The sequence below is a fragment of the Denticeps clupeoides genome, chromosome 4 (assembly GCF_900700375.1).
Source record: "Denticeps clupeoides chromosome 4, fDenClu1.1, whole genome shotgun sequence".
NCBI lineage: Eukaryota > Metazoa > Chordata > Actinopteri > Clupeiformes > Denticipitidae > Denticeps > Denticeps clupeoides.
This window is the reverse complement of record NC_041710.1, coordinates 13006151-13030649: the sequence shown is the minus strand read 5'-3', so window position 1 is coordinate 13030649 and position 24499 is coordinate 13006151. Positions and strand designations below refer to the sequence as shown.

General features: G+C 44.8%; 2 protein-coding genes across 3 annotated transcripts; one reads left to right on the top strand and one right to left on the bottom strand.

The window, feature by feature from the left end:
• Nucleotides 1–13592: 13592 nt before the first annotated feature.
• On the bottom strand, nt 13593–18947 carry LOC114789220 (uncharacterized protein YwnB-like). 2 transcript variants are annotated; one of them, XM_028978397.1, is made up of 4 exons: nt 17705–18947; nt 17132–17322; nt 16580–16683; nt 13593–14209 (listed from the first exon to the last, which is right to left on the bottom strand). In XM_028978397.1, exons 1-4 carry the CDS (start codon nt 17837–17839, stop codon nt 14052–14054), a joined length of 588 nt encoding a protein of 195 aa, XP_028834230.1. In that variant the 5' UTR covers nt 17840–18947; the 3' UTR covers nt 13593–14051. The 2 variants fall into 2 exon arrangements, with proteins under 2 accessions (XP_028834230.1, XP_028834229.1); XM_028978396.1 differs by having other exon boundaries at nt 16580–16744; nt 17121–17322; nt 17705–18792.
• Nucleotides 18453–23382, top strand: LOC114789215 (armadillo repeat-containing protein 6-like). Its single transcript, XM_028978388.1, has 8 exons — nt 18453–18609; nt 18727–18880; nt 19147–19235; nt 19636–20200; nt 20775–20920; nt 21013–21144; nt 21458–21595; nt 22461–23382. The coding sequence occupies exons 2-8, from the start codon at nt 18760–18762 to the stop codon at nt 22671–22673; spliced, it is 1404 nt and encodes a 467-aa protein (XP_028834221.1). The 5' UTR covers nt 18453–18609; nt 18727–18759; the 3' UTR covers nt 22674–23382.
• Nucleotides 23383–24499: the final 1117 nt, after the last annotated feature.

The following is a 24499-nucleotide window of genomic DNA, read 5'->3' as shown; positions in this document are numbered from 1 at the left end:
TACTGTCCCTGGGAGTTGATCGCACCCTGGGTCCAGGATGTCCGCAGGGTGGACGACCCTCGGAGTCACAGGTGGGAGGACACGGATGACGAAAGCGACAATGACGTGGATTTTCGTTGGGCAGTCGGGGCCGGGATGGCTCCACCCAGCGCGCGCGTCCGAGATTGTCGCGACATCCGTGAAGATCCACGTGACTTCCGAGGGTATGAGGTCGACACGGACCAACACGAGGATGACGCCGATTGGGCAGTCGGTGCCGGGATGGCTCCGCCCATCGTGCCCGTCCGTTGCGAGGTCCGTGGAAACCCACGTAAGTCCCAGAGGTGCGACAACAGTGAGGAGGAGGACAGCGATGCGGGCGTAAGCTGGTGGAACAGGGCGACAGGAGGTCGCCAACCAGCAACTGCACTGTCGGAACTGCCTCACAGGGAAGATGCCCTCCCAGTTCCAGTCGCCGACCCGCCTTCCCTCTGCTCGGACGTTCCCCAGCTGAACGGCAGCGCATCACCAGCGCCCCCGCATGCTGGAGAAGACGTCCACCACCCCCCACGCCACACGCCCACCACCATCTCCAGCGACGCTGCCTGGCAGCAGGGAGAGACAGACAGCAGTTTTCGGGACTTCCAGCAGAGACTGAGGGCGGAGTTTGATCGGCCAGAGCCTGAGCCAGGGATCGAACTCTGCCCCTCCACCACATCCAGCGCCAGTCAGGATCCGGGGCAAGAAGACCAAGCACTGGCGGGCGACGAGAAGGTCGCGCCTCCCGAGATTCTGGCTGTGCCCCCTGAGGAGGTCCCGGAGAGCTCAGAGAGGGAACCAGACGACCCTCTCTTCTGTCTGTCTCTGTCTGTGTGTGTGTGCGTGGCATATGTGTCCGTATGTCGCCCCCACTTCCCCTCTTTGTGTCCACCAGATGGCGACCCAGCCGCGGAGCCGAACCCCAGGGAGGAGGTTCCTGACCTGAATGTGCTGGGGGGGGTGCTCCCCCAAAGAATTTTTTGGGGGGGTGCAGTTCGAGTTGGGGACTCCTCCTGAGGGGAGGGGAGGTGGGGAAGCGATGGAGCTGGGTCCTCCGGTAGCCAGTGAGGAGGGCGGGCCAGGCATGGGCCTGCGTCTGCCTCCAGAGGGGTGGAGCGCCATAGAGCCCCCGGGTAGGCATGAGGACCCAGCTGGGACAGGCAGGAAGAGGGCCAGCCCGAGGGACCGGGGCCGCCACGCCTGACCACGCCGGGGAGCCAGCCCGAGGGACCGGGGCCGCCACGCCTGACCACGCCGGGGAGCCAGCCCGAGGGACCGGGTCCTCCAAGGGGAGGATACAGCAGGGCAGGAGCCCTGTGGTTGCCGCCGTCCGCCCCGCCGCCTCCACTGATGGTACTGTTGGGGCTCCGAGGACGTAGCCCTTGGAGGGGGGGCTCTGTCAGGATTGCCTGCAGCTGGGCTCCACACCGGAATGCAATCCTGACGCCCCATAAATGCCGGAAGTTTCCGCCCGTTCGGGGTCGCTGGCATTTTCGTGAACTCTATGCACGAACTTGACCTTGTTTAGTTTTATGTGTTTTGAGTTCTGGCAATCGCCACACGCCTACGGGTTTGTTTCAGTTCTTGATTTATGTTAAACTGTTTTTGGCCATCGCGCCATTGTTTATTTGTATTTCTTTGAGTTTATTGTTTGTTTATAATAAAACCCCCTTCCCAGTATGTCAGACCTCTGCGCTTCCTTCCCTCGTAAGTCCGTAGTCGTGACAGGCACCTTTCCCATAGCCCTTTTTCTGTGGCTCTACTGTCTGGTATAGATAGCCACTGGGAACACAGACACTATTTTTACACAGACAAAAATACACAATGAGCAAAAATCACATGATTTCATAGACATCAGACACATAACCATTTTATACAAGTAAGCATTTTATAAAAGTAAGCATTTGTACTAAAACAATTAAAAAGTAGAATATCTTAACTAATGCATGTTGTTTCTGTCTTGTGTTCTGCAGTATATTTATGTGTATATATAGTCTGTTTTCTCATGGAGAAAACCATGCAATAGATGCTTTTTGCATAAAGCAGAACAATAATCAAATGAAATAGCAATTTACTTTCCAGTGTAGAATAATATTTGTTTTAACTAATTGAAACTGAAGATAACTTTTTGCTTTTCTCAGATTTTACAAGACTCATGAAAAACAATATAATGTTATCAGTTTTTCGAAGAATAAAAACAGTGAAAGAAAATTTGACGCATACATTCATGCATGACCAACATTGAACAGTACATCATGCCTGACAATCAGAAGAAAATACACAGGAATCAAATGTATTTGACCTTCCAAGGGCAAACTGAAGATACAGAGATTTTTTTTTTTAAATCACTTGAAATATATTAACCTTAAAGCTGGCTGATTTTATTGGCAAGAAGGCTGGAAGGTTTATTGGCAAAAACATTCAGAAGAATTATAAGTTAATTATTTTTATGGAATAGTAATAATGCAAATATGATGTGGTTCTTTCTGCTGTATTTCCTGATTATTAAATGTAATTATTACATAGTGATTTATTTGAAATTACTGTCTTTGTTAGCATTTAATGAATGGGCACAAAGAGACAACCTCTCATAACCAAAAGGTTGCAGGTTCAAATCCCAAACCACCCAGGTGCCACTGAGGTTCCTTTGCTACCGTCCCCACACACTGCTCCCCGGCCGCCTGTCATGGCTGCTCACTGCTTACTAATGGGCTAAATGCAGAGGACACATTTTGTTGTGTGCACCGTGTGCTGTGTTTCACAATGACAAAACAACTTTAAACACTGCAGTTTTTATATGAGCCCTTTCCAGAGTTAAATTTACAGTGGTAAATTTCAGTCCCACTTTGATATAGTAGCCAAATGTGGAGCTAGAGTTGCCTGAAAAGCAAAAGAGGAGCAAGAGTTACTAAAGTTGACTTGGCTTACTCGCCACAGGTCACGAGTCACAGGTAACTCATGACAGGTGGGGCACAAGTTGTCACAACCATGCGGGCATGACGCGGCAGGTGCACGGAGAGGTGATGAGGAAGGAAGGACGCAATCGCTGACATCACAAAACTGGGGTTTCATGGGTGAAGCACAAGACAGGGGAAACATCCGATGACACTGGTGAACATAACTTCAAAGACCTGACAGCGAACAGAAACGAACAGGGCAGCTTTATACAATTGAAAAATGATTGAAAACGATTAGGGAACATTACACAGGACAATAGTGAAACTCCAATAGAGTAACTCCAATAGAGTAACCCCTTTCGGACAGGATCTTGACACAAGTGACCTGGGACAAAGTAATTCTGAACTGATGTTAGACATTGGAGTCAGTTCAACTCAAAGTTTGCATGATTAACACCATCACTGTCATCACAATGATACGGTTAAATTACTCTGAACACTTACATTTCTTATTACATATCCTCTCTTAACTTTTAACTGTGGTGTGCACAGAAGCATGCAGAGCAAAGCTTGATCCTTTGCTGGGCAAATTAACAGTCAGAATTGATTCCATATCCTTGATATCAAATAGCTGAGCTGTCCCGAGCTGTCCACTAGACAAATCCATCCAACTTTACAACACAGGTGCACCAAAAGCAGTCTAAGGTGTCTTCATTCAACTATACATTAGCATTATAAATTACATTTAGAAGATAAGCCTTGCCTTGGAGGTCAGTCATTTTCAATTTATTTTAAGACAATATGTTTTCTATCTAAAAGTTCTAGCAACTTTTCTGGAAACTTTCACTTGTAGCTAGTAAAATGTTTACTAAATACGTTTGCGCAGGTCATATAGTTTTAGGCAGACACAGCATGCACTTAAAATGAAATTAATCTTTAATCATTTGGTGCATCTTTTAAACATTTGATCAAGACACGGACCTGATGCTCCCAACAAAGTCAGGTTCATGACAAAAAATGACCATCTCACATGTGGAATTTTTTCCCAACCCCTGTAACATCAATAAGCCCACCCTGCTACCATCCTAGGTGGTGCTGCACTTCCACAAACATCAGTTGTGGTGAACATTGTCAAACAGGAGGCACATGGGAGGAACCAGACAGTTTTCAGAAAAAACTTCCCACCCCAGAGAGGCCATTTATTCTTGTTCACAAAGTAAAAAAAATTTGAGGGAGTGTGGTTTGTCTTCAGGCGGTGAAGAGTGGCAGTGCCTGTGGTGTCTGTGCTCCCTGTTTTTCCAAAACACAATTGTTAGTTTCCAGTCAGGGTGCTGGAGTCAGTTTGTACACAAATTATTGTACAGGATCAGACTCTGGCTGAGCAACTCTGGGTTCATCCTGCAACACACATCCAGAGATAAAATCAGACCTGATCAGAAAACTCACAGCAGGAAGAGTTATGGACAGGCAACTTACCTCAAACTTGTCCTCCTCTCTGTTGTCCTCCTGTGGGCGGCTGTGAACCTCATTCGTGCCCTTGTCCTCTTTCAGGTCTTGAGGGTCGTTGCCTGCCTGGGTGGCTTTTAGGCCAGCTGGTGGGTGGGGGTCCTACAGCTTATTAATCAGCTCCAACACTCGCCGCCTGTGATTATCCCCTTACACACCGCTCAAACACAGACATTTCTCAGACCGTGGTTTCGGTCCCCGGTAACGGTGCATCCCTAGCGACTACTTTATGTTTGTTTATTCTGCAGTACTGCCACCAGGTGGCAACACTTCTTTTTCTGACCTCCAGCAGCACCAACAGCAGCCACTTGTTAAACACCCGCAGCTGCAGCACCAGTGCTGTGGATAGACAGACAGGCAGACAGCTTGTGCACTCAAAACTCCACTCATGACACATTTTTCTTTTTTCTTTTAAACTTAAATGCTTTTACCGGTTCTCCAGATATGTTTCTGCACAATTTCATGTTTATTATGTTTGTACAAACGCAATACAATTTTCATTGTGATTAAAATATTAACTCTATTCATAACCGGTCAGATGGCTAAAATAGTCCCCCAAAAAATCTAATACAGTCTCAGTTTCACTTTACTTCAGTCCATACCAATCCTTACCATTTTGAGTTTGTTTGTTGGTAAAGGGTTTTGCATTTTTGCAAATTAGTTTTTTTAATTTTGTAAATTTGTTTTCACTTTTGTAAACGTGTTTCGCATGTTGCAAATGTTTGTAACGAAATGTTAGATTGTGTTGCATTGATGGTGCTTGTAAGATGGGACGTTGCAGGACCATGGTGTTTCTACGCTTTTGTTTTGCATAGCGTCCGTCTGTAAGATGGGACGTCGCGGAGCCATGACATTTCTGTGCCTTTGTTGTGCATGGAGATTCAACACCTCAATTTTTGCATGTCTTTGCCAAAAGGCATTGCAACAGTTGCCGGCCCTCCACCAAGCCAAACGTGTGAGGTGTCGGCCATCGGGACCACCTACTCTCTTTGTCTTCCCCAGATGGGAGGCACCGGGGGCGTGACGTCAGAAACAACAGGTTCTGATTGGTCTATGACAGCTTCCTGTAGGCCAGGTGTATAAAGATCTGTTCACATGTGGGGAAGGGACTTTAGCTTTCTTTCTCAGCTGTTTTCCATCGGAAGCCTTCCGGCTTTTCGAGTCTTTTCTCTCTCTCTCTCTCTCTCTCTCTCTCCCTTTACTATTTCTTTTCATCTTGGTTTTCTCTGTAACATTGATACCCCTTTTACTTACAATATTCATATGTAACTGCAATAATAATTTACTGGTGTTAATAAATTAGAAACTTCATCCTTTTAACCTCTATTGTGTCATGCCTCTTTCTGCCAGGTAACATCACGTTGGAGTGGTTTGAATACAGTGCTTTTGTGGATAGAGAGAGAGAGTTTTTTTGCTCTGTTGTCCCCACAGTTTTACATGCTCCAGCAATGGTGGGCTGCACTATTAGGTTTGCTGCATTGTGCAAAAATGCTAACTTTTCCAGGACTTTGTTAGTTATCATTGTATACTTCAATAACAATCATTGTGTGGCAACATATTTAACATTAAATAAGTGAAGGAGACTGTGTGTTCTACAGAGAAGTTTATTCCATGCTCATTTGGACTATGTTTTTATGGAGACACGGCTCAACAACAGTGTTGCGGAGATGGCTACAACTATCAACAACATGCTCATGTACCGTAGTGAAAGTGGTGCTACTCTTAGCAACAAAGCGCAAGAGGGAGGGCTTTGTGTTTACATCAACAAGAACTGGTGCATGAATGCTGGGCTGATCTCAAGCTTCTGCTCTCCGCTGCTGGAGGTTATGACAGTCAGATGCAGACCATTTAATTTCACCACCGTACTCATGGCTAACACTAACAACGTGCTGCCAGAACTGTACGGAGCAACTCAGAACCTGAGACAATGCCTTCAAATCAGGCCACAAGGCTTCCCTGAGAACAGCAAAGGCCAACCTGGCCAGGGCCATCAGAGCAGCAAAGCGTGCCCATGCCCAGAAACTCCATACTTCAAGGACCCTGGGGATGTTCAGCGCATGTGACAGGGCATCCAGGCCATAACCAACTACAGAGCATCCCCACCTGCCTGTGATGATGAAGCCTCCCTTCCAGACAGGCTGAATCCCTTCTACGCACGGTCTGAAGCACCAAACAACATGACAGGTGCTCTGTCTGACTGTGGCTGATGTGAGGAAATCTCTACTTAGAGTTGAACCAAAAGCTGCTGGACCGAACAACATTCCCGGTTGAGTCCTCATGGGATGTGCAGAACAGCTGGCAGATGTACTCACAAACATCTTCAACATCTCTCTGTGCACCACTGTAATTCCAATGTGCTTCAAAACCACCATCATCCTCCCTGTGCCAAAGAAGTCGTCAGTGTCCTGTAGGGCTGCAACTATCAAATATTTTTGGAATCGAGTATTCTGTCGGTTTTTTTTCAGTGATTAATCGAATAATTGTATAAAGTCGTACTTTTGCGTTTTTAAACAACTCTATCAATAGTGTGTTATGCAACATGAAAATTCTCTTTAAATGAGTGTCACGACTACGGACTTACGGGGGAAGGAAGCGCAGAGGTCTGACATGCTGGGAAGGGTTTTTTATTATTAAACAAACAGTAAACACAAATAAACAATGGGGCAGTGGCCAAAACGGGAAATAAAGGGGAATAAATTAAAACTAACCCGTTGGCGTGTGGCGATTGCCAGAACTGAAAATACACATTCACGTACGATACGTGCACTAACGTCCACGAAAATGCCGGAGACCTGGAAGGGGCGGAAATATCCGGCATTTATGCGCCGTCAGGATTGGCCACCGGTATTGAGCACAGCTGCCGTCAATCCTGACAGAGCCCCCCCTCCAAGGGCTACGTCCTCGGAGCCCCAGAAGTACCATCAGTGGAGGTGGCGGGGCGGACGGTGGCAACCACAGGGCTCCTGCCCTGCTGTATCCTCCCCTTGGAGGGCCCGGTCCCTCTGGCTGGCTCCCCGGCATGGTCAGGCGTGGCGGCCCCGGTCCCTCGGGTTGGCTCCCCGGCGTGGTCAGGTGTGGTGGGCCCGGTCCCTCTGGCTGGCTCCCCGGCATGGTCCTGCATGGTGGCCCCGGACCCTCGTACCTGCACACAATAATCAGGGCCGATTCATCTGGGTACGTGTGGGCCCTGTCTCCACACGTCCCCTCTGACACGTCTTGTGTCACCCCCCCTGCACCGCGCAGGGAGATTGTCCCGGAGCCTCCGGCGACTGTTACAGGCACCCCAGGCTGGTGCCTTCTGGGACTATGCAGACCCTCTCGCTGCACGGCCCTGGTGCCAAGGGGGGGGCATTGCCAGACCATCCGGCTAGCCCCTTCTGCGTCCGTTGGGACAAGCAGGCCCTCTTCCTGCCTGTCCCAGCTGGGTCCTCATGCCTACCCGGGGGCTCTATGGCGCTCCACCCCTCTGGAGGCGGACGCAGGCCCATGCCTGGCCCGCCCTCCTCACTGGCTACCGGAGGACCCAGTTCAATCGCTTCCCCACCTACCCTCCCCTCAGGAGGAGCCCCCAACCTGAACTGCACCCCCCAAAAAAATTTTTTGGGGGAGCACCCCCCCCCGGCTGGACTTAGGGGTACCTTGGGGCTCGTCCACCTCGCCTTGGACCGGTGCAGTCAGACTTGGAACTCCCTCCCTGGGGTTCGGCTCTGCTGCTGGGTCGCCATCTGGTGGACACAAAGAGGGGAAATGGGGGCGACATACGGACACATATACCACGCACACACACACAGACAGAGACAGACAGAAGAGAGGGTCGTCTGGCTCCCTCTCTGGGCTCTCCGGGACCTCCTCAGGGGGCACAGCCAGGATCTCGGGAGGAGCGACCTTCTCGTCGCCCACCAGTGCTGGGTCTTCTTGCCCCAGGATCCTGACTGGCGCTGGCTCAGGCCGATCAAACTCCGCCCTCAGTCTCTGCTGGAAATCCCGAAAACTCCTTCTGTCGGTCTCTCCCTGCTGCCAGAGGGCTGCGCCCCAGCCCCATGCTGATCAAGTCAGACACGTGAGGATGGTGGTGATCTCATTTGTGTCTGCTGCCCCACTGCAGGGTCCCGGGACCCTTGGGCTGTCCCATACAGGGCTGGTCTCGTTGGTGGAGATGGTGGTAGGTGTGTGGCGTGGGGGGTGGTGGACGTCTTCTCCAGCATGCGGGGGCGCTGGTGCTGCGCTACCGATCAGCTGGGGAACGTCCGGGCAGAGGGAAGGCGGGTCGGCGACCGGAGCTGGAAGGGCGTCTTCCCTGCGAGGCAGTCCCGGCAGTGCAGTTGCTGGCTGGCGACCTCCTGTCGCCCTCTTCCACCAGCTTACCCCCGCATCACTGTCTTCCTCCTCGCTGTTGTCGCACCTCTGGGTGTGATGTGGGTTTCCACGAACCTCGTGACGATCCTGGACACGTGCGCTGGGCAGAGCCATCCCGGCCCAGACCGTCCAACGAAAATCCACGTCATTGTCGCTCACATCATCCGTGTCCTCCCACCTGTGACTCCGAGGGTCGTCCACCCTGCGGACATTCTGGACCCAGGGTGCGATCAACTCCCATAGGCAGTACTCTGGCCATTCGGGCTGGAGCCTGCCCACCTCCTCGCTGGAGGGACGCCGCCGTTGTCGCTTCTCACCCCCCTGGAAGTGACGTGGGTTCCCACAGACCTCGCGACAATCATGGACGGGCGCGATGGGCGGAGCCCAACTCTCGTCTCCCGTGCTTTCGTCGTCGTCCATGTCGTCCCAGTCCACGGGGAGCCTTGCCAGCAGAGCGCAGAGTTCTTGGCTCGACATGGCGAAGATCGTGGGGGTCGCATCCTCTGCGCTCGCTGCCCACGTCACTTCCTCGCTGCTGCCGACGCCAACGTCCTCGCTCCAGTCCCTTCTGAAGGGGCGGAAAACAAGGGTATTTAAGCGCTGTCAGGATTGGCCACCGGTGATTAGCACAGCTGCAGTCAATCCTGACAGTAGCCTAGTGGGTAACACACTCGCCTATGAACCAGAAGACCCGGGTTCGAATCCCACTTACTACCATTGTGTCCCTGAGCAAGACACTTAATCCTAAATTGCTCCAGGGAGACTGTCCCTGTAACTACTGATTGTAAGTCGCTCTGGATAAGGGCGTCTGATAAATGCTGTAAATGTAAATGTAAATGTTTTGAATATATGCTGTATTCATGTTTTCAATACAATTCCTGCAGCTCTGTTATGGTTGTTGTACATTTATCCAGTTCAAATACAATTAGGGCTGCAACAACGAATCGATTGAATAGATAAAAATCGATTACTAAAAGAGTTGGCAATGAATTTCCTAATCGATTCGTTATGTCGCACGACGCGGAGACGTTTGATTATTAGAAAAAAACTTTATTTGAGCGCGGAACGGAGTGAACACACTCGGTCTCTCTCGCGCACAGATACTAGCAGAGTTTGGCGCCTCATAGACAGCGTGGAGCAAAAAAAAAAAAAAAAAAAACAAGCGGAGGTAGAGGACAGATACATGACGGAGGCTGAGAAATCTGTGCGAAAATATGCAAAAGCGACATGGCACGGCATGGGAGCACCACGGCAACGATCCTGCACCTGAAACGCAAACATGTTGGAGTGTTTGAGGAGGAAGAAGGGAGTTCAGCAGCAGGGTAAGTCGCTACAGAATCCTACTTTTGTTCCATTTTGAAGTGAGGAACGTAATGTCCCTGGTGCTGGTGTTTAACTTGCCGTGGAGGAGAACTAGACGGGGACTTACAGCGCCACCTACAGGTGTGGAGGGGGGATGAAACAGCGTTCGGACCGTTCTCTGCGTCTCCGCATGGACGACTTGCCTATTGTGTCCCTGAGCAAGACACTTAACCCTAAGTTGCTCCAGGGGGACTGTCCCTGTAACTACTGATTGTCGCTCTGGATAAGGGCGTCTGATAAATGCTGTAAATGTAAATGTTTACTCGTCATCCAGCTTGACAAGCATGACAAGTTAGCGTTAGCTCGTTAATAACAGTAGTAAAGCAGGGGTGCTATAGTTACTTTGCATTAAAAGACTAAAGACATGTTTTTATTCACTAGACTTTTTTGGACCATTCATTTTTTTAATCTGTTGTCATGTATAGCTACACTGCAGAAAAAAGCTTTTCTTACCTAGTACTTTTGTCTCGTTTCCAGTCCAAATATCTAAATAATCTTAAATCAAGATTAATAGACAAGAAAAATGGCATGAGAAAATTAAGTGATGCTTAAAACTTCTGTTTGAGATTATATCTCATTAAGATTAGTTTTCTTACCCCATTGGCAGATAATTTTGCTTGTTTTAAACAAGCAATCACTTAATTCTGAGATGTTTTATCAGAAAACAAGACATCATTTCTTATGCTATTTCATGTGTCTAGTAAATGTATCTTGATTTAAGATTTTTTGTCCTGATTTGGACTGAAATCAGGACAAAACTACTAAGTTAGAAAAGCATTTTTGCAGTGTGTGTGTGTGTCAGTGTGAGAGTTTGTGAGTGTGTGCGTCTGCGAGTGTGTGCATCTGCAGTGTAGTGTAGAGAACAAGTTCTGACATTCAAACAAATCCTGTTAAATTTTCTGATTTGTATTGTTCTTTATTTTTTTATAAATTATTTCTCGTTCTGGCAGCTCAGGTGGCACTTTATTTAAAAAAAAAAGTCTATATTTGGCAGATGTAAAGCATACATGTGTATGTTTTTTGTGTTAGTCCATTTTCATTTTATTTTATTATTATTATAACAGCTCAAGGAGCAACATGTTTGTGCACTTTCTAAAGATTTTGGTTCTGTTTTTGAATAAAGGGTTGGAAATGAATGCTTTTCTTGTTTGTTTTTTTGTTTGTTTTTTTATCCGATTCTACGATTAATCAAAAAAAAATCGACAGATTGATCGATTATTAAAATAATCGTTAGTTGCAGCCCTAAATACAAGCATCTGAGAATTTTTGCAAAGGTAAATATGCAAAAAATAAAATAAAATTCTTGACTGCATTGCATGAACCAGTGTACCAGTGCACAGTATACCCACTACAAAAATGTAGACTACACCACTGGTAGGTAGGTACAATGTTTGACTTTGTGCAATGTTATGTGCAAAATAGAGAGAGAGAATTTGTCTTAGTGCATGTGTGTGCAATACATGTGCAAGCCTGCGCCACTGTGATGTACTGTGGGGAAGAAAAAAAAACATTGATGTGCAACAAATGCTATAAACCCGCCCAAAAGTAAATCTATACACTAATGAATGTAGATTTGTCCATCTGTTGCATTTTTTATTACTACTATGTATGGGGAAGGTTTTGAGTGGTAATCTGTGTGTGTGTGTGTGCGCGTGCTCTCTTGCTACTTATCATGCCTCGTCACTATCAACTCATAACACAAATAATTACAAATAATGTACGTTCTAAGAGGTGCTAATGTTAGTTAGCAATCATAAAAATATGATACCTTGTAGAAGCTCCGAGCTGACGAAGTACTTTTATGGTAAGCCAGGTCCGTTTTACAGTGTATACACCGCACCACGTTGTCCACGCAGCGTAAAACGGTCCCACACTTTAGACATTTTGTACCTTTTACGCGCACCTTTATCTTCATGCCATAGAGCTCAAAATAAATAGCGCCTTCTTAAATCTTGTGCTTCCTTAAAAATGCGCTTCAGTTTAAACAGTCCGTGTAAAACAATGATTCCGGTGCTGCACAGCACTGCGTAGCTCCGTGACGAATTAAAAGAAGCCTCGAGGCAAAGAATTTTCCTTGAACATTTTTTGTAATCGAATCATTCGAGTTATTCGAATAATCGTTTCAGCCCTAGTGTCCTGCCTCAATGACTACCGCCCCATCGCACTCACACCAATCATCATGAAATGCTTCGAGAGGCTCGTCATAAGGAACATAAAATCACAATTACCCCCCCTTACTGGACCCCCTGCAGTTTCCATACGTCCCAACCGTTCTACATACGATGCACTCACCACCACCTGGCCCTCACCCATCTGGACAAAAAGGACATTTATTTTAGAATGCTGTTCATCGATTTCCGTTCCGCATTCAATACCATCATTCCCCAACATCTGATCGGGAAGCTGAGAGTGCTGGGCTTAAACACCTGTCTCTGTAAGTGGGTCCTGGATCCCCTGACTGGAAGACCTCAGTCAGTTCGGATCAGGAGCAACATCTCCAGCACCCTCACGCTGAACACAGGAGCCCCCCCAGGGCTGTGTGTTCAGCCCTCTGCTTTTCACACTGCTGACTCACAATTGTGCAGTCACGCACAGCTCAAACAACATCATCAAGTTTGCTGATGACACAATCATGGTGGGTCTGACCAAAAGGAATGATGAGGCAAAATACAGAGGGGAGGTGCAACGGCTGACAGACTGGTGCAGAGTCAACAAGCTTTCCCTGCACATGGAGAAAACAAAGGAGGTGGTTGTTGACTTCAGGAGGGCACAACGTGATCGCTCCCCGCTGAGCATCGGCAGCTCCTCACGTGGACCCTCAACACCAGCTCCATCACCAAAAAGGCCCAGCAGCGCGTATCTACTTCCTGCGGAGACTGAGGAGAGCGCATCTCCCACCCCCAATCCTCACCATATTCTACAGAGGGACTATGGAGAGCATTCTCTGTGGCTGGTACACACAGCCTGGTACAGGAACTGCAATGGTTCAGACTGCAAGTCCCTCCAGAGGATTGTGAGGACAGCTGAAAAGATCATCGGGGTCTCTGTCCCCTCTGAACTCTGGGAGGCATGCAAGACTGCTTTCTTTGCTATTCCTGAGGACTTCATCAATAAATTGTATGAATCCTTGCCAAACCGCATGGATGCAGTCCTTCAAGCTCATGGAAGCTAGATATTAAATTTGGATCTCACAGCACCACTACTTCATTTGCAGACATTGTTGTATTTGCAGTAAATTTGTTCAATTCACCAAGCACAACTGAGGAGTCACTCGTCCACTACTTCACTTCGTCCACTACTACCACTTCGTCCACTACTACAAAATTCAACTGCATTCACAACCGATCTCTGCTACAGAGACCCCTGAGATGTCAAATGACAACCCTGATGATGTTTACTCCACGATAATATAGAGAAACAATGTGGCCAAAAAAAGCTCAACACGAGGCAAAAGAGTCTGAAATAGGTATTTTATTTCAAAATAAATCATTCAGTTCAAAATGTCTTCTGAAATATTAATGTGGTCTCACAGAAATATTGGTTAATTGCTTCAGTCTGTAATTTCACAATTATGCTAAAAATGCATGTTTTGGTTATAAGAAAAATAAAAGGCACTTGATTTATCACATTAACGATCCATGGCTTCTTTAGGGGTTTCCAGTTAAAATCTATGACTGGGATAGGAGTAACATTTACATTTACAGATATGGTGAGTTTGCTTTGGTATTTCTCAAACATTTAACATTTAATAAAAGCATATAAAGATTATTCAAATTCACCATAGAGTAAATTGGAATAGAAACAGTCATTTACACTGAATGCACATGAGAGCTGGTCTCAATTTTCCTTCCCAACCCCTACTTTGAACTGATCCTTAACGACCGTGATTGGCATTAATAATATTTTTGCTGCTCACTTTGTTATCATGGCAACCCCTTTCTTAACCCAAGCATTACTGTTCAGAAGAGAGAGCATGAAGCGAGCCACATCTCCTCTTGCAATCGTCTGTCCTATGGGAGAACCACGCTCATCAGGAACAAAGTAACCTTCATGGGTCAGGATCTCTTTTGCTGTGAGGATAAATGAAATTATATTGGTTTATACAGTAGGTTGCAAATGTATTCAGCCCCCTTGAACTTTTCCACATTTTGTCACATTACAGCCACAATGAATCTATTCTATTGGAATTCCACTTGAAAGACCAATACAAAGTGGTGTACGTTTGAATTGGAACCAAAATTATACATGATTCCAAACATTTTTTACAAATAAATACGTATACGGGTATACATATTTATTCGGCCCCCTGAGTCAATCAGTTGTAGAACCACATCGCATCTTTCTGCACCTCTCTCTACAATATACAGTATTAAAAGAACATAAAAAAATATTCACAAAATAACACACATGCAAAATATTCCTAATATGTACATAAATTAAAATGAAAGAAATAACTTTTTGCACACAAACCCCACGCACCTCTCACAACTCACGCCATGTGTCCAAGAGACCTGAACCGGGTCTCAAAAACAAAATAAAAGTCTTTAGGAAATAAGAAACTAAAAGACACAAGAAAGAAGAAATATACTTATAAATCTAGTGTAACCATTTTTAGACCCAGCTCCCAACCCAATTTTGTGAATAGATTAACGGCGATATTTTTTTTATCGCCCGATAAGAGTCTCACGTTAACGCAGCACGTTAACGCTGATAACGGCCCACCACTAGTTTAGGGTCATTGTCCTGCTGGAAGGAGAACCTCTGCCCCAGTCTCAAGTCTTTTGCAGACTCCAAGAGGTTTTCTTCCAAGATTGCCTTGTATTTATTTCCATCCATCTTCCCATCAACTCTGACCAACTTCCCTGTCCCTGTTGAAGAGAGGCACCCCCAGAGCATGATGCTGCCACCACCATATTTGACAGTGTGGACAGTGTGTTCAGAGTGATGTGCAGTGTTAGTTTTACGCCACACATAGTGTTTTGTATTTTGGCCAAAAGGTCCCATTTTGGTCTCATCTGACCAGAGCACCTTTTTCAACATGTTTGCTACGTCCCCCACATGGATTGTGGCAAACGGGACTTCTTATGGTTTTCTTTTAGTAATGGCATTCTTCTTGCCACTCTTCCATAAAAGCCAACTTTGTGCAGTGCACGACTAATAGTTGTCCTATGGACAGATTCCCCCACCTGCAGCTTGTTCAGAATCACCATGGGCCTTTTGGTTGCATTTTTGATCAGCGCTGTCCTTGTTCGGCCTTTGAGTTTAGGTGGACAGCCTTGTCTTGGTAGGTTTACAGTTGTGCCATACTCCTTCCATTTCTGAATGATTGCTTGAACAGTGCTCAGTGGGATGTTCAAGGCTTGGGAAATCTATTTGTAGCCTAAGCCTACTTTAAATTTCTCAATAACTTTATTCCTGACCTCTCTGGTGTGTTCTTTGGACACCCACATGGTGTTGTTGCTCCCAATATTCTCTTAAACAACCTCTGAGGCCGTCACTGAGCAGCTGTATTTGTAATGACATTAGATTACACACAGGTGCACACTATTTAGTCATTAGCACTCATCAGGCAATGTCTATGGGCAACTGACTGCACTCAGACCAAAGGGGGCTGAATAAATACACACACCCCACTTTTCAGATTTTTATTTGTAAAAAATGTTTGGAATCATGCATGATTTTCATTCCACTTCTCAAGTATACACTACTTTGTATTGGGGTTTTCACATGGAATTCCAATAAAATGTTTGTGGCTGTAATGTGACAAAATGTGGAAAAGTTCAAGGGGGCCGAATTCTTATAACTCAGATAAATCAACCAATAAGTTTTACTTTACTCAAACAGTTCAAAAGTAATATGTAAATGGGCATCCAACTCTGGTTGGTTGTTGGGACATATATGAAATCAGGGCAATAACCCCAGAGATGGACGCCGGTGTATTATAATTTTTATATGATGACATTGCATCATAATGTAGAAACACAAAACATCCAGCCTGCTCATCCATGGTACTTTTAAACTGATTCACGGTGACATCTAGTGTTCAATGACAGCATTTACAGTACAGAGTTCCACTCAGAACTGTATGATAGCAGCTCATCGACTCCTAATTCTATACTTTCATACAGACTCACATAGGACTTGGTACGACTGATTAATGTGTTTATGAAAGATTTATATTATTTATACTGTAGTAGCATCTACAACACTGCCTTAACTTCACAAATGACAAATGGGTTTTAATAATTAAGCAGTTTTTTTACTGCTTGGAAATCCAACTGCATTTTTGGAGGCATTGTGAAAAATGTTGCTTAAATGCAACTTTAAAGCATGACAATCTTTTCTCCAGCAAAAAAAGCTGGAGAAAAGATGGACTTTGTTCCAAATCATAACTCTAGTTGAATATCATCTTTTAAACAGTGGCTGCTTCAATAATTTACCTGTTGCAGATTCATTCTTGAGTCCAGGAGGACGAACCACTGTCCAGTTAATGTCATCTGTGTCCTTCAGAAAGTTCTCCATTTCATACATATTAGTAAGCACACTTTGGATTATTGGCAGCAGAAGATTACGGATGAAAAATGAAGAGTTGCTGGCAGACCCAGCTGAGAAACAAATAGATTTAAAATGAGTGAAACCACAACATGCATGCTGAGCAATAACGCTACACCACGAGACACAGGTACTAGTGCGCTGCAGATCAGCACATCAGCAATGCAAAACTAACATTTCATAGCATGACCTCATTATTGCAAATGTATTATAGCAGTACAAAACATTTAGGACTTATGACTGCTGCAACCATAAAGGCTATAAAACGTAGGTTTAACTTATGATCCAGCTGTTCCATAAAGATTTTTTTGACTTGTGCATGAACAATGAACAATGGTAATAAAGGCAAATTCTATGGTTTTATATGAACTATTACATAAACTTTGCATTGTGTTCAAGCCCTATTGACATTTTCCTAGGGGCACCTACGGGCAGTGTACCATGATGTCATGGCGATGAGTCGGTTCATTTTGGTTTCTCGCATGGCACCAATCACAGCCTTCATGGACTGTGTGTATCCTGTAACCCCAGAGAAGGCAGATGCTGGAAATCCAAGACAGGAGATTACGGCATCGTGGTCCTTAAAAAGAGGCTTCAGGCTTTCCTCTGAGAAGATGTTTCCCTCTACAACCTGGTAAGATACAACAAAAAAATCCTCTGCGGTGCTAAACAGAGTTAAAAAGATTGTTGGAGCCTATTTGATTATTTGAAATCCTGTTTATTTTGAATAAGTGGACAGTACAGAGCACATGACAAGGATCATGTCACGCTTGTGGAGTGATCAATGGCGAAATTCATCACTACTTATTCACACTGAACAAGCAGACCTCATCATATGATGAACAGATTACATGGCTGACTTTCTTTTTGCAGGGCTTGATTATTTTGTTTTTTAAACTAATAAAGTGTGTTTTAAATTCATTTGTACATTTAGACACGTGAATGCACGTATGAATACAAAAAGGACATGTTAAAAAAAAAAAAAAAACTCGTGTATCAGTGCCATCACGTACCTGCAGCTTATCGTGCATTACTGTCATTTTGCCCGGATTTCTCGCGACGGCTGTCACGACGTGACCCTGGTGGAGAGCCTGGTTGACCAGGTACTGTCCAGTCTGTCCAGTCGCACCAAGCACGACGATCCTCATCTTCTGCAGGTGGGGCTGCGGACGATTTCTGCAAGTGAAGAAAAAGAAAAAGAAAGATGCGAGATTTTTACTCCCCTTCCAACCTCGTAAAGCGGAAACGACACAAATCTGTCACAAGTGTCGCGCCCTTCTCGGCGCAGTTACGAAAACTCGGCGGAGCTGCGTTTGATAACCGGGGTTAAACCCCGCCCACGTATGGTGTGGGCGGAACCAGATGACATCTAACTACACACCTACTAGTCAACAGAAGCAGGGCGGTAGCCTTCTTAAAGAACACGATTTTATCATTTCACAATCAGGCGAGGAGTGTCTAAAAATGTTAAGTTAATGCATAACTGGATAGTGTAGAAGTTATTTGTAAGATTTGTTCAAAGGTAGATATAAATACGTATTTAGAATATTACAAGGCAGATGGTGGTCTACGAATATTAAAAGTAAAAGTACATGTTACATAAGTTAATGCATAAATGACAAGACCGTAGAGCTGAAATTGTATTTGTTTAAAAGCCTATTATAACGCAGATACCTTATAATAAAGTACCTACATAAGATAATGACAGAACCTCGGAACTGTTGCCATTTTGTTTGTTTCAGGACGGATGTATTTATTAGTAGAACCGACGTATCTGGTATTCAGGATCGTTGTACGCAATGGGCGTGAACGGAGCTGAAATAATCTACGCCGTTTACGCGACATCTGCTCTTTTAGCGCAAATGTCCCGGCGTTGCCGGGTTCATTGTGTTTCTCGTGGGCTGCAGACAGGGCGGTGGTGAGTGGGAAGCGTGGACTCGCTAACTGATGTAGTTTGGTTCATTGTATTATAATTTTTATATGTATTGGATAGTATTTCGTTCAGGTGCCCCCCCCCCTTTTGTGCCATTCGTAGTTAGACGTTCCTTAGCGATTCAGCTGTGAAGACATGGCGACGCGCAGGATCACGCAGGAGACCTTTGACGCCGTCGTCAGGGAGAACATTGAAGACTTTGAGATGGACGCCGGTGATGCGCTGAAGGAGGCAATTGAGCAGTTCGAGTCTCAAGGTACAGAATACAGCTGCACTGCTGACTACAAGAACATTATGAGCAGCTCAAACTGGTTAAGATGTTCACTCTGGTCAAACCACTTTAGAAAAGATCTGCCATGCAGTTCTGGCTAGTTTAGATCAGATACACTGGTGATCAAGGTGACTGTTCTACAGGAGTCATGAAATAATCTCAAGATCTAATTTTCTGCATGTGACCAGTCTCCACTGAAGTAACACTAAAATTCTGCGTTCAATTACAATACTTCCTTTATTTGTTTAAAGGTGTGGATATCAGTAACATCGTAAAAGAAATTCCCACAGCTGCTTCTTCTGGTGAGAAATCAGATGATCAAGCACATAAAATACTGCAGGTAGGTAAATTGTGTATGTCTATCATGGGCAGATTAGTAGGTGAATTTTTTATGGAACATTTTTGTATTGATTTGTTTAATATTGATATCTAATTTAAATATATTTGAATAGGTTACCAACATAGACTCACTGTTATTAGGAAGGTGTTATTACTTCTGTTGCACACTGACGTCACTCTAGACTTATTCTAATCAGTATCATATTGGAAATCCTTTATTGTACCCTATACATCAGTGCTCAAAATAAAAAAATATTGCCAATTGAGGTATCACATAATTATATATTATTAATAAGGATAATATAGATAGCTTTTCAGTAATGTCAATATTTTTGCTAATTTCCAGTTCTGTTTATATTTCTGTTTATATTATATTTCTTACACTTCTATGTTTTTTACAGGTCTTGGAGTTGCTGAGAACTTCAGTGGCTACAAAGACCCCAGTGGAAGACAATCTCAGGTCCTTCTCTGAGCAGTGCTCACTTGGGTTTGCCCAGAGGCACTTAGCGGCCCAGAAAGATGCCTACCCCACCATCCTGTCCTGCTGCCAAGTGGCCCTGGAGGATAAGAATGCATTGTCTTCAGCCCTGCCGGCCCTGTCTGCCCTCACAGATGGGCAGCCTGACCTCCTAGATGCCCAGGGACAAGATTTCTTGTTGAATGCCTTACACACACATCAAGACGATCCCATGGTCTCTGGCCTGGTGGTCCGGGTGGTGCGCCATTGCTGCCTGAAACATGAACAAAATAGACAAGACCTGGTGAAAGCTGGAATGTTGTCAGTGTTAACCCGTGCCATCACGCAGCACAAAACACACCCTGATGTGGTAAAGGAGGCCAGTGCTGCCCTTAGGGTCATGACCTTTGATGATGACGTTCGTGTCCCATTTGGTCATGCTCATGACCATGCTAAGATGATAGTCCTGGAGCACAGTGGCCTGAAAGTCATTATTGACGCTGCCAAAGGTAGGCTGTTTTTCTGAGATGTGGTCTAAATTTTATATTGAACCTTGTGTAATAATATGCATTCTGCTACTATCAACACTGCACATACATATTTTGTATTTTGCATTTGTTAGACTCTAGAGTTTGCATGGTCTCTTCCAGCTTTCTTTTGGTTTCTCTGGTCTCTTCCAGCTGATGAAAGGCATGCACGCTTAATGGATTGGGGTCTCTAAATTAGCCATAGTAGTGGGTACCCCTGTGCCTAATGTCCTTGTATTGGCTCCTGCCCCCAATAGGGCTTAGTGAGTGAATGAGTGAACATAACAAGACTGTGGACAGGGTGTCTTTATGGGCTAATGAAGTGAAGTAATTGTCACATGTAATACACAGTGCACACAGTGAAATTTGTCCTCTGCATTTAACTCATCACCCTGAGTGAGCAGTGGACAGCCATGACAGGTGCCCGGGGAGCAGTGTGTGGGGATGGTGCTTTGCTCAGTGGCAGATCAGGATTCAATATGTTCCATATGTTTTCTCTAGTGTCTTATTTCATTTGCAAGGCCTTAATACTGATTATTTTCCCATTTGTTTTTAGCACATCCTCAAAACACATCTGTTCTCAGTGAACTGTGTTCCACACTGTCCCGATTGGCTGTGCGGAATGAATTCTGCCAGGACATTGTGGACCTGGGAGGGCTGAATTTCATGATGTCCCTGCTAGCAGACAGTCTAGAGTGTCAGGTCAGGCATTGAGCACAACTATAAAAAATGAGATTCATTTATAAGTAGATTTTGCAGTGGCTACATCATATATTCTGTTCTTTTCTTGACAGGAGCTTGTGAAGCAGGTCCTGAGTGCCCTCAGGGCAATTGCTGGAAATGATGATGTGAAGGATGCTATAGTGAATGCTGGAGGGGTAGATCTTATTGTCCTGGCCATGAACAGACATATGGCGAATGCACATGTAGGTGGTCTTAAATCCTGTTGTCTTTCTTTACTTGCATGTAAATTATGTCTTTCTATTACATTTCTATTAGCCTTTAATTAGCCAACTCTCTACAATATCCTCTTTTGGGACAGCTAATTTTTTTAAGGGTCTGTGTATTTGATGTATCCATTACTTAATGGGAAGTCAATAATTTATTAATGTTGCTGGAGTAATAGTTTTTGGAAGCCACAAGTGGGCGACATGAAATTTGACCTGAAAACGAATTTGCCCATTTACAATCAGGCAAATTTGTTTAGAATACAAAACATATAAAACATTTCTGTCTCAGGTATGTGAGCAAGGCTGTGCTGCTCTCAGTGTTTTGGCTCTACGGAAACCCAACAACTGTAAGGTGATAATGGAGAATGGAGGTGCTCAGGCTGTGCTGCAGGCCATGAAGACCCACCCAGGGGAAGCTGGCGTACAGGTAACTATCAGTCTGGTATTGCATAACTGTCATAAACTGAGAATATTCCCAAAATGATCAATCACAGTTTTAAATCCAGTAAACGTTTTTCAGAGAAATATCTGAATGATTAAGATTATACATGTACAGAAATGGGATGATATGTTAATAAACTAAATAAACTAATCATAATCATATAGTGTGACATGACTTAATCATCGTAATCAGAATCTAAATTAGGAATTAGTTTTCCAAGTGAAGTCCAAGTGAATGCTGCTGTTCAAAGCAGAACTTGCATATATTTTACTTTCGCAGTAATTTTCATAAGCCAGTAGCTGCACCGCACAGATCAGCATCTGCGAGCTCCTGCGCACAGAACTATGACAAACTTTGACCTCTGTGATAAATACGTGTTATGTGGCAGGATCGTGAGGGTGGTGCAGAGTGGTGGCGCTAACCTCAGCTCACATTATTTTGATTTTGTTTTGAATAAAAACTGAACAATTGTCAGTGCTTCCCTGCAGTGGGGCAGTGGTGGCCTAGCGGGTGAGGAAGCAAACCCGTAATCAAAAGGTTGCGGGTTCAAATCCCGAACTGCCAAGGTGCCACAAAAGTACACATTAACGTCCCCACACGGTGCTCCCCAAGCACCTTTCATGGCTGCCCAATGCTCCCTTGGTGGATGGGTTAAAAGCACAGTATGATTTAATTCATGCAAAGGGACACTTGGTTGTGCCATTTTGTGGCAAGTCATAGCGTGCACAGGAGTCATAGCAATTTAGGTCTGCATTTGTAAAGATTGTTTCCATTGTTTTTTGGTCATGCATTATTGGTACTTTACTTATTAATCTTTCTTGCACTTCTTGTCTCTTTCCCCATCATGCAGAAACAGTCTTGTATGCTGCTACGGAATCTGGTTTCACGCACTCGTGACTTCAGCCAGCCAATCCTGGAAATGGGAGCTGAGGCCCTAATAGGTCAGGCCCTGGTTGCCCACCGGGACTGTGTGGATGAGGGAAAGGCTGCACTCAGAGACCTGGGTTGCCAGGTGGAGCTCCGTGAGCTGTGGACGGGCAAGAAAGGAGGTCTTATTCATTGATCAAGGTGCCTCTAAATGTTCCTAAAAGAGTTTTATGCCATCAGAATACACTTCATTGTCAGCTATAGAGCTATACATACCTGTAGTATCTTATAACTGTTTCTGTATATTTCTAGTTCATGTGCGCGCATTGTTTCTGTTACCCGGTTGTTTTCCTGTCATGTTATTGTGTGTTACTTAAGCAGATTTTGTTTGTCGACAATATATTTGTCTATATTTTTTTTTACACTTTATCTTTTCATATTTTATATGAACGCCCTAAAAGGCTGTGCACTCACACATTTAATTCAGCCTGTCTTACATTATTGCAACATAAAGTTGTGGGAGTCCCAGGAAAAAAATATTTATTATGGTCTCGTGTTGATGAAACCTTTTTTTTTTTTTCTTCCTATGATCAATCCATTCGTCTTCATTATTTTATATACCCACTCTTCCAGATTTCCACTACCCAAAAGAAGTATAGAATGAATATTTCATGCTGAATATGGATGTGTTCATCCAACTATTTCAGAATTATCATAAATATACAGGGATATAAACAACATGTGGCATATGAGAAAGACTGGGAAATAGTGATTCATATTACTTATGTGAAGAAACTAGATATAAGCCATTTTTATTTTTAAAATTACATGACTAATTATCATGACCTTTATCCTGCGTTCAACAAACAATAAACTACTGAAAAATATGTCTTCAATAAAGTCTACTTTATTGTCTGCTGCTTTTTAAGAACCTTCCTACATACGTAACTGCTCACAGCCAAGGACAAAATAAACTCTAAAATACTATTCAATGACTTTTTGCATACAGCAATCATTTAAAATTAAACCGTATTCCAAGCGTGTAAGAAATTGGCTCTTAATGACATCAGCAGGAAATCTACAGACCACTGAAGACTTTCAAACCGTATTCACGCCCCCTAAAAGGACCTATCCGGGTAGAGAGCGCATCCCGCAGACTACATTACCCATAATCCCCCGCAGTCGCCCTTGGAGGATCTCTCTTCTCACTGGACTGGTGTCGCAGCAGACACGAAACAGCATGGATGGTGTCAGTCGCGCAGAGTCACAGTGTTCGCTGTGAAGAGGCACAAACAATGATTGACATTCACCCCGGGCTTGATGAAAGCTGGTGCCATGGTCACACGTTAATTTTTAACTCGTTTGGCAGAACTTTAAAACCTAGTTATTCGGCGGGCGGTTTGTTTCTCGGCTAAATTACTAACGCTGAGCTAGGTAATCTCAGTTGAAAGAGAGGGGAGTACTCACCGAACTGTCACCAGACCAGGGGGGTACCTGTGATCGATAAGGAGTGAAAAAAGAACAGGGCTGGCCAGCATGGACTGTGGAGACTGCCACAATACAAAAAATATAGTATGTGTGTCGCTTACTGTGATCATATTCATGCCGTACTCTTACAAGTGACTTGCATTTGGTGCATGTGCGGGTCTGATTGGTCAGCCAGCCTCCTACCTTCTGGACGTGGTTCGCCGGCAGATGCAGATGGCAGGTGTGACCATGCGTGATATTGTGTCTGAAGCGATGAGCCGGTCATGTCATGGCAAAAACAAAAAGATGCGAGATTTTTACTCCTCTTCCAAACTCGTAAACCGCACATGACACACATCTGTCACAAATCGCCTTCTCGGCGATCGCCCAGCGCAGTTACGAAACCTCGGGGGAGCTGCGTTTGATAACCGGTGTTAAACCCCACCCACGTGTGGTGTGGGCGGAACCACATGACATCTAACTACACACCTACTAGCAGTGTTGGGAAGGTTACTTTTAAAATGTAATCCGTTACAGATTACAGAATACATGCCC